General features: G+C 43.6%; 1 protein-coding gene across 1 annotated transcript; it reads left to right on the top strand.

Annotated features, from left to right (window-relative positions):
* The first annotated feature begins 7,819 nt into the window (after positions 1-7,819).
* phox2a (paired like homeobox 2A) lies at positions 7,820-10,345 on the top strand. Its single transcript, XM_086035983.1, has 3 exons — positions 7,820-8,085; positions 8,665-8,852; positions 8,961-10,345. Exons 1-3 carry the CDS (start codon positions 7,863-7,865, stop codon positions 9,444-9,446), a joined length of 897 nt encoding a protein of 298 aa, XP_085892109.1. The 5' UTR covers positions 7,820-7,862; the 3' UTR covers positions 9,447-10,345.
* The last annotated feature ends 594 nt before the right edge of the window (positions 10,346-10,939 follow it).

Consider the following 10,939-nt stretch of genomic DNA (forward strand, 5'->3'; position numbering starts at 1 on the left):
TTTTTTTTTCTAAAGCATATCAGATTTTCATAATATGTGTCATATAGTTTCATATTCAGTCATTCATGAATTAAGGGTTAGGATCATCAACAAGTTGACTTTTTTGTCTGAAATCTCATCGCTATAAATGACAAATGGTAAAATCTATTGCGCAAGCTTTTATAGGTCAAACTTAAAAACAAATTAAATTATTTTTTTGAAAGAATGGGTTCTATAAAAAAAAACTTTTGAACTCGACGTCAAAAATACGCCTTAGAGTCAAGCCGTCTCTGGTTCAAATTTTCTGCTGACCAATGTAATCAGCCTGCTTCCATGACGGACTACAAAAATCCTAGAATATATACTACAATTCATACTATATACTGAGAGACTGAATTCCTGAGGATTTAAATTATAAAATGGCTCTGAACGATCCATTGATTATCAAAATAGATGCCGATTGATTTGATAATCGATTAGTCGTTGATTTATCGTTGCACCTTTAAAATGACTTATTGCTCGTATAGTTCAAGCTAATTCTCGTATGTTTTTGCCAATGTAGCCCTAATTCCTCTTTCGGAAATATGGCAAACACGCTGTTGCACAAGTGTAATCAAGAGACTTCTCAATGTCTTAACTGCTGCATCAGGTTTTGCACTTTAGGTCTGAGTGTGCGCGCGTGTGCGTCGATGCAAAGCCTCCCCGAGGATGAAGACAAGTCGAAGGGGGGAGGAGAAGGGGCTCTTAGTGTGTTTGCCAGGCTATTTCTGACTGCTGCCATTTCTCTGATTAGATTACGGGGAAACAGAAACCGGGTTCTCCATCATGCCCATAAGCTCTCTCCAGACTCGCTCGTGTCCACCTTCTACCGCCAGGACAAATGGAGGCGACTTCAAGGTGCTGCAAACGCACAAGATGGAGGAGAAGTCAAGCTTTGTGTGTTTTGCATCGGCGGAAGGGACTGTGGCTGGTGCCAAAATGGAAAGAAGCAGTTAAAACCCCAAAACATTTAAAACGAAAGTCAACACAAATGTGTTGTTTTTTTTTCAAGAATATGTTCTATGCAAGCCCACTAGTTGAAACGGGGCATTCTGATAAATATTGCGTTTGTGGAATAAGTGTTAATCCACTCGTTTTTAGGCATCTCCGGGGGCGGCCATTTTGTCTTCTGTCGACTGAAAATGACATCACAACTGCACACAACGACTAATCACGGCTGACCTGTTTTCTGAATCTGAGCCATGGTGGTTGTATCAACAAAAAAAAACAACATTGTCTTGTATAAAAGAACCTAGAAAATAGGGTCAATGGACCCACATAGCCTAAGAGTTTAAGAAATAGGCTAGTCTACTATGATGTGGCTGTTGTAAAATTACCACTTTTTGGGAATAGCCTATAGCTTTTGGGGAATTTCTCATATTTTGACTTGATTCTCATAATTTTGAAACTTTTTTCCACGGAAAATAGTGACTTTATCGTCACATTTCAATTATTGCTGTAATGCAATTTCTTCCCCCTCGGCGTTTTCCCAATACAGTGGAACCCCGCATACTTGCGGTTCGGCACCGGCGTATTTTTTCCTCAATGTTTTTCTTTTCAATACCCCCCCCAATGGTCCCCTTGAACTTGGCACAAAATAGGCACATTCAGTTACCGAGAGAGGGCGAGAGTGTGTACTAACTGTGCTTGTGTGCAGGTGCAGGTGGCGAGTGAATGATGCCTTTGTACGTTTGCACCATTATCATATGTGTCCCCTCTCTTAACGCAGAATTTGCAGGCACGTCATTGAAGTCCTGAAAAAGGCGATCGATCAAGTGCACTCATCTCGGAGCTTGCATGTGCACGAGCCTTGACTTGGTGCTCGGCTATGTCCATCTTCTCTCGTGCCGGCTTATCCTGTTCAGGGTCGCGGGTTGGATCACAACTGAGTGCAAGTGAGCCCGGGCACTCTGCCTGCCTGCAACCATGCCAGGCGAGTGGACCACATTTAGCACAAACATCCTTGTTGGAAAAGTGCGATTACCTCTCGGCGCTCACGTGACACGTCCCCCCTGGGAGAATTAGCATAAAAGGCAAATAAAGGAGAAGCCACCAGTCTGTCCGTCATTCTTTGAAAGGGGGCGAAAAGGGAAAAAAAAAAAAAGGAACAAATCCATCGCGCCTAATTCGAACCTTGCTCAGGGACAGCTCGCGTGGCAGATTGCAGCCTAATTAGTTTAGCGGGACGTTTAATTCAATTAAGTTTCCACAGCTCGCCGAGGCCCCGCCGCTGGGCTGCTTTGAGAGCGAAGGGGCCAGAGCTGCAGATCGAATTAGCTTGTTTGGAGAACGACTGCGTGCGCCTCCTCATCCTCCTCCTCATCCTCGCGCACGCACGCCCGTACGCTCCAGCTGTGGCGCGGGTCCGCGTGCGTTCTGTTGCTCTCCAGGGATCCCCCCCGCCCCCCCCCCTCCCGACCACCACCACCACCACCACTTTTTTCAATCTTAAAAAGCTTCTTTTTTAAGTAACATGCCTCTCTGCATTAGCATCATGAACCCCGCATACGCCATCCGCGGCCTGCTGCAAGTATTACTCGCAGGTGCTGCAGGGTTATTCATTATTATTATTATTATTATTATTATTATTATTATTATTATTATTATTATTATTATTATTATTATTATTATTATTGGTCATGTGCATCAACGCTTCTTTGTTTTCGTTAGTGTTCTACATTCATTATTATTATTATTATTTGTACATATTACATTACTACATTATACACGCGATACGTATGTGTAAAATATGGTGGGTTTACAATCACAATACAAATCACAATTTTTGCATTGACAAACTTAGAATTATTTGTTAAAAAATGAATTACCTTTCCTCATCTGCCCATAAATCCATCTACCAAATTATTGTATTAAATATTCTTATTAATAGTCAAAACTAAGTCATTATTGAGTACCTCATCATTGCTAAGTATATTGCATCGCATGATATTATTTGTGTCATTTTGTTTATATATTTATTGCTGTTAAATTATTATTGCTATTATAATTATTACTATCATTATCCAAATTGTGACTTCAATGTTTTATATGTCGTTACCAACGTCAGGTCCAATTATTGGAAAATATCACATTATTACTATATCATAATGATCATACCTGATATTGTGTCATCGTTGTCTTTCAGTGTTGACTTTCGGTTTGTGTATATATATATATATATATATATATATATATATATATATATATATATATATATATATATATATATATATATATATATATATATATATATATATATATATATATATATATATATTATTGCAATAACCTATCTTTACATTTAGGATAGGAGCGACTGTCTTTGCATTTCTTTCGCTGTTCATTTGACTGTATTACATTCTGCACATTATTGACTTGCAAAGTACCTTGACCAAAAAAAATCCCTCGGATCCGGACATCGGTTGCAAACTTGCACATGATTCCAATTTGTTCAACAAACATATCATTTGAATCTTTTCGAGGAAAAGAGTATAAAATTGTCTTACTTGACCACTTTTTAATAAAATACCGAAATCATTTAATGTGCTGATTTGCAGAGTGTTGAGGTTTGGTGCTCAGACATGAACGCCGCATGCGCGGGCAGATGAGGAGGATTGCCGAGGGTGCACATCAGCACTTGAACGCAACACTCCGCTGCTCGTCTCTAACGCGCTTAGACGCGCGTGTCGTCGTCACTACGCAAGCACGCAGGCAGCGTCACGGTGCATTGCGGTAATTGGGAGCAAGGGAGACATAAGGGGGACTCCTCTCCTCTTTCTCCTCCTCCACCCGCCCATCACATCAAGTCTCCCATCCATCAACCGAGCCGTCAAATGGCGCACCAAGTGACGGGTACACTTTCACACATTGATAACGGCGGACTTTTGATTTGATTTTACGCGCCGTCGAATCAATGCGGGCCGATGACACATGCAGCTTGTAAGCAGCTGCTCGAAATGGATCAACATAGACGCACAATGCTGTTTACTCCTCTTTTAACATAGGCCGGGGCTCCTCAGTTTACGACGGAGTTCCGTTCCTAAGGTGCACGGCGACGTTACGTAAAACTGCACGCGCCGTCGTCCGTCATTAACATCGGAAAAACGATGGCTTCACTTAAGTGATAACTATTTGATTGAAAAACACTTGTAGAGGATAAATATAAACCAATGTTGCGCGGTATCCTTACGCCGCATGCGCCGTAGTAAACCGAGGACCCCTGTCAGCATATTTTCATTCAAAATGACATCGCACTTTAATTCACGTAATCATAATTATTTATGAGCTACAGTCTAGTTATATCACTGGGTATCAAAAGGAATTGAATTTTAAGTCTTACATTTGTTTCAAATGTATTAACATTTTCATTAAACTACTGAAAAATAATAATGATAATAATAATAATAATAATAATAAAAACGTTTATTAGGTCCCCATAATGGTTAAGCGATTGCATGCTACTTGATTGATAGAAAAATTTTCCCAAACTCAATTTTGATCGACACTGTCGGTGACGTATATGAATTTTATTTATGATAATTAGGTCACAGAACTGCAGCCGTTTGTAATATTTGGACTCTCGATTATCGAAACGAGGTAATGGAAATGTCGAATAGTGTGATACAATACAACACAATTTTATATGAAGTGAACCGCAACCCCAAAAATAAACACAGTCCAGTATTGTTATAAGCAATTATGTGAATGATGAAGGCAGACTATTTGATCTGTAGTCATATGAAAACAGATCGTGTACCTAATGAAGTGGCCATTGAAAGGCTGCGCCGTCTAATTTAAAGAAGACACGCTGAGGTATTTTTATTCCATGTGAACGTTTCATATTTAAAAATTTCCGCCTGACGTAAAAACTCGTCACTTCCATATGCAAATCAGTCATTAATCTAGGACCCCGTGTGTGCATTTAACTGCCGTGTAAATTCTTGTTTGGTTCTTGCCTATATATGTGGAATCACGTGTCACTGGTATGCCATCATCCATGAGTCGTGTGGAGGCGGGAAACAGCTTCCACCAAATGCGACGACAACGATGATGATGATGATGATGATGATGATGATGATGATAATGATGACAATGATGATCCTGGCACGATGAGTGGCAGCTTCACTTCTCCGAGCATGCAGAGCAGAGGGCCATGCTGACCTCCCGCAAGGCTCCTTTTCTTCCTCGCAGGGCCATCTTTCCCTCGTCCCTTCTTGTCTCCGTCAAGCCGCGCACATCCGTCACACGCGTGTGTGTGCGCAAATGCAATGCACACGGGAATATCGCCCGTGCAAGAATAACACTCGATACCTATTTGGAGGCCTAATGACGTCATACAGTCAAACTATATGCCATAAATGGGATTATAGAGGAGGACTGCAGCATAATATGCGAAGGAGGTAACCCCCCAATCACCCCCACCCCCACCGGGCCTATATAATTCCTGTATAGTCGGGCTCCCTCACTATGGGCCCATTGTGCCCCCCCCCCCCCCCCCCCACCTCCCCTTGTTGACTCAGACGTCATGAATGAAAAAGATCCACGTTACTGTTTCCGTCAAACGGGCCCATGAATGTAAAAGTCCAAAGTGAAAACCTCCGCGGAGGAGAGGACTCCCCCTGAGCTAAAGTGGAGCAGCAAAAGGGCGGATTAGTGGGCCTGGAAGAGACCCTCCATGCTTTGAAGGGATTAAATTGGTTGGGGGGGGGGGTGGCTTTGCTTGCGGTTGCTCTTTTTGGAGGGGACCCATGCAGCAGTTTAAGTTGGAAACTGTTGAAGTTTCTCGGTAAACTCACCTTTGAACCCATGAGACGGCCTCCTGGGCCCTAAAACCTCTGCGATGACACCACGCTAGCATGACATCTTGGGCAGAAATAAACTCTGAACATCTCATTGATATTTGTGCAAATTGCGAAATTATTCAATGTAATTCGTTTCAATCATTTTGTGTACTGCCAACTTTGTTGTTGTTTGCTGCAGCGACTCTCCTACAGTCAGACGATTACGCAATCAGATGTGACAATAAAAAGCAATGATTTCAATCATGATAATATTCTTATTCTAAATAATGAAATTGTGTTGCGCAGGTGACCAAAATTGAATTCTGATACATTCACTTTATTGGAAAGAAGAAAAAATATGTATCATCAATGGCCCTATAATACACTAAAATATAAAAAAACGATCGAATAGTAACGCAAGCGCAAGTTTGTTTTTTCACGTTGACATGCAGCACAATTGCATGAATGCACAATATACTTTAAAAATTAAATCAAAAAAGAAAATGACCGTGAGTGCAAAAAAAATCCCCTGCCACATGCAATTACACACGATCACATCAATAAATAATCCAAAGGATGCACTCCTAAATTTAGTAATTTAGTAATTTTCAAATACGTTACACTTGGGTGTTCGTGTTCGCCTTTTACAAGTATACAGGTGTGTGTGCGTGTGTGTGCGCGTGCGTGTGCGTGTGTGGTGTTTGGCCGGTGTGGGATATGACTTATCACATCATATGACATCGAACAATAAACTTAAACCAATTTATGGGGCGTCAATGTGTTTACGGTGACTGCTTGCTTGTCTCCACGGCCTCTCTCTCTCTCTCTTTTCCTCTCTCTCTCTCTCTCTCTCTCTTTCTCTCTCTCTCTCTCTGTCAGTGTCGTCCATCCATCAAAGTGACGCGCAATCTCGTGACGCGTTCGTAAAAGTGATCGGAATCAAATCAAAGCTTTTAATCTGCGCAATCACCGTCACTTGTGGATGTTTCTCCCCACGTAAAGACCCCCCCCCCCCCCATCCCCTCACACGGTGCTGTGAGCTGTGGGCGAGGTGCGTGCCAAAGAAAGAAGTTGAATAAATACTTATTCAATTAACAGACAGCAACGACTGACCACTTTCAAAAGAATGAGATCCGATGGCAAGAATTATCGAAAATTCTGCCTTTTCGATGACGCTAAAGTTCAGTTTTGATGGACACCGTCAGACAGGTATTATATTAAGGCTAACGCAAAGCTGTTTCGAACTCTAAAAAAGATAATAATGTCCAGGTGTGACTGACACTGGTAAAAATTTGAACAATAGTGGTTATATGTTTGCGTTCAACCGCACAGCTGTTTCCAATATTTCGGTTGCCTCATTTGCATGATCGCTGAACATCGCGACGGCAATAATTACAAATGTTAAATAAATACCTTTAACCGTGTCGATTAAAATTCAACATGCTTTAAAGACATTATTTTTCACACATTATGACATTTCATTAGTGTATAGGTGCTCATATTGTTATTCACCGGTCAATTGTAGTGAAAATAAAAACGTCAATTTGAGATCAAAGTGAAATAATTTAACAACACTAATAGAGTAATAATATCATATTCACAGACGAATAAATTAAGCGATGCTGAGACGGCAATTATGTGTTGTCCGATAATGGGCGCAAAGGGAAAATCCACTGGCTTTGGATGGAGCTGCAGCTGCCCTGCGCAGTGTTCCCGGGAGCGCGTGGGCGGGGCCAGCATTGTCATGGAAACAAGACCACCGCCTAGCTATTGTGCGCTGCTCTGCCAACTTTATTATAAGCAGGCAGCGAGCCGCGGCGCTGTCAAACGCGGCGAGAGGCGGCAGAGGCGGCAAGTTGCGGACGGAACGAACACGCGCAACCGGTGACGGGATTCTATTCAAAGACGCGCTGACATTTACCGTCAACTTTTGGGAGACTTGCGCGGATACCGGAGCGAGATCGACCCCGGCACGGCAAAAAAAAAAAAAAAAAAAAAAAAAAAAAAAGCAAGTGGCTCCATCCGTGACTCCCAGCGCCCCGGTGCCGCCACCGGCTGAGCTCCATGTATAAAATGGATTACTCCTACCTGAACTCCTACGACTCGTGCATGGCCGCCATGGAAGCGTCGGCCTACGCGGACTTCAGCTCGTGCAGCCAGGCCAGCTCGTTCCAGTACAACCCCATCCGCAGCGGACCCTTCTCCAACCCGGCCTGCACCCCGCTCAGCACGGCCAGCTGCACCCTGGGAGCCCTCAGGGACCACCAGCCCACGCCGTACTCGTCAGGTACACGCCGAAAAACGACCTTGGGCAAAGGCGTGCGTGCGTGGGAAAAAGGGAATTACACACTATGCAATGACATAAATGCACTTTAATCCGTTGCTTCCGTCCGAGGCCTGCAGACATTCTATTTGCATGGACACTGCATTTAAATAATTAGAGTAATGGATTTTTTTAAGTTGAATTTCTAGGATTCTGTTTTTCATATGAACGAAAATTAAAACTGAAAATTAAATTCAACTTATTTCATAACCTATGAAGAGTCGATTGTTATAATGTATCAGCGTGGCCTTGGTGCAATTACAATGAAGAAGATATTCTTTTAATTTTGACTCGAATGACCAAAAACTACAACACAATAATTGACATTGCGTGACATTTACGCAATTTTTATGTATACGTATATAAAATACACGTTTGCATGTATTCAGAATTAATAGGCAGATTAAACAAAAAACATCTCACTAGCAAAAATGGATTTGCTCCGATTTTCGAGGTGTCATTCTTTTTTGAAGTATGACATCTGCAGTTGATTTTCTAAAATGTTGACACTGAATAAAACATTCCCTTCACCCTCTCCTATAGTCCCTTACAAATTCTTCTCAGACCCTTCGGGTCTGAACGAAAAACGGAAGCAGAGGCGCATCCGGACCACGTTTACCAGTTCCCAGCTGAAGGAGCTGGAGAGGGTCTTCGCCGAGACCCACTACCCGGACATTTACACCCGGGAGGAGCTGGCTCTAAAGATCGATCTGACAGAAGCCAGAGTGCAGGTGAGAGGAGAGCTGGTCTTTCAAGGTGTGGTGGTTCAGATCTGATCTTCATCTGAAGCAGCATTCGTGTGTGTGTGTCTGTGTGCGCGCGCGCGTGTGTATTATCAGGTGTGGTTTCAGAACAGGCGTGCCAAGTTCCGCAAGCAGGAGCGAGCCGCCAACGCCAAAGCCAACAGCTCCGGCGCGGGGGGCAATACGAGCAGCTCCGGAGGGAAGAAAAGCGGCGAGACCAGATCGTCATCGGACGACGACGAGTCCAAAGAATCCACCTGCAGCCCCACGCCCGACAGCACGGCCTCGCTGCCGGGCTCGGCCAACGGCAACCTGGGCAGCCCCTCCAGCCTGAGCCCCAGCCCGGCTCCGGCCAACGGCGGCTACGTCAACGCCTCCGCCTCTCCGGTGCTGCAGGGGCTCAAGGCGGCCGGCTGGTCCAGCCTGGGGCCGTCCAACCCGGCCGTGGCCCAGCCCGCCGCCCAGACTCAGGAGATTCTGAAGGCCTGGCAGCCGGCGGACAGTATGACAGGGCCTTTTGCCGGAGTCCTGTCCTCCTTCCACAGAAAACCCAACACCGCCATCAAGACGAACCTGTTCTGAAGCACAGACGGAGAACCCTTCGGGACCGACGTTCTTCCTCAACAGCCTGCAGGACACGAACGAGCGCTAATCTGACTCGAACCTCATCAGTCACATCAAAATATGCATTTCATCGTGTACACTCGAATAACAATGAGTCTTGCCTTCCGACACATACGCAAGCATCAGAGCCTCATGAGTATGTTGGTCAGGTACAAGTCCTAAGCAGAAGTCCAAACATTGAGCAACTTCCTCACGACACACATCTACAGCACAAGGAAGAGGAGCCCCTCAATCCAATTAGAAAGACCCTCGGTTCATGGCTTCCTCCCTCCTTACTGTAACAAGCCCAGGCTCTGAGCTCCCTCTGAGCCGCGGTGCTTTCAGGCCCATCACGCCTTGCCTCGTCAAACACTATCCACTTTGTTCACAGAAAGGAGAATAACTTGAGGCCACTTTGTTCCTGCCTAACCTCGTCTTTCAAGTACTTATTAGAGACCTCCTGGGTTTTTACTCGTTTGGGACTTTTGGGATGATTCTCCAGCTCACTTGGAAGGAAGTGTTTCATGTTCTTGCTCACTTGGGTCAATTTTTTTTCTGAAACGAAAGGATGGCAATATGTTGTGACAGATGAGGTTTCTATTGTGTCCATTATATTCGTTGTCTCCACTCCAGAAAAAAAACGAAAAAAAAAAATTCATCTCCAGAAATTGCTTCATCTCTTTGTACTTGGTTGCAATCCCCTTCAGCTGTGATAGCTATACTGGAAAATGTATTTATTATTTTTTTTAATGTGTCACTAAGGGACTCTTGAATTTCTTTGAAATTCCTCATAACTTTTTGTGAGTGTAAATCCTGTAATTAGTAATATAAAATATTAGGAATATAGAAGTTGGTTATTATTTTTTTTCTGACCTTGCTTTCCGGACTGATTTCATTGCAAGACATCTGTCTCAGAAATTCCAGTGAATGAGACCTTATAGCACTACTGATTATTCTAATAAATCACATTATGGAATCACGACACAATGTGTTCAATGACGTGTTCTTTTGTGTGTGCAAGTGAGGGATGCAAAGCGTCTTAAATGTCCATTACATGTGCGTACATTACCACGCCCTTCCTTTCCCTGAGTCATGTTGTCTATTACATTGGTCCCCAACCACCGGGCCGCGGACCGGTGCCGGGCCGCACAGATGAAAAAAAAACAAAAAAACGTACAGTATTTCCGGTTTATTTATTATCCGAGGCTGAAAAACATTTTATGAAAAGTGACCCGATTCTCTCCGTTACATCCATCTATGACTGACTCTTAACGCATGCCAAGTTGTGTCCGTCGCGTAACTCTAATATTAATTGCACAAGCTAGCAAATGAGTAAAATAAACAGACGTACCCCCCCTCGGACAGGGAATAGTTACAAGGCCGCGAAGGGTACAGACTTGTATGAACTGGTCCGTAGGAGAAATATTTTTGGCGACCGCTGTCTATCACATCGACGGCCTCTCTTCTGATTA

This window comes from Filicampus tigris, chromosome 7 (genome assembly GCF_054856515.1).
Source record: "Filicampus tigris isolate MCC_2025a chromosome 7, RoL_Ftig_1.0, whole genome shotgun sequence".
NCBI classification, from domain to species: Eukaryota; Metazoa; Chordata; class Actinopteri; order Syngnathiformes; family Syngnathidae; genus Filicampus; species Filicampus tigris.

Coding starts and splice junctions, on each gene's coding strand:
- phox2a (XM_086035983.1), top strand. CDS start 7,863: ATGTATAAAATGGATTACTCCTACCTGAACTCCTACGACTCGTGCATG. Junction 8,086..8,664: donor GCCCACGCCGTACTCGTCAG/GTACACGCCGAA, acceptor CCTCTCCTATAG/TCCCTTACAAATTCTTCTCA. Junction 8,853..8,960: donor TGACAGAAGCCAGAGTGCAG/GTGAGAGGAGAG, acceptor GTGTATTATCAG/GTGTGGTTTCAGAACAGGCG.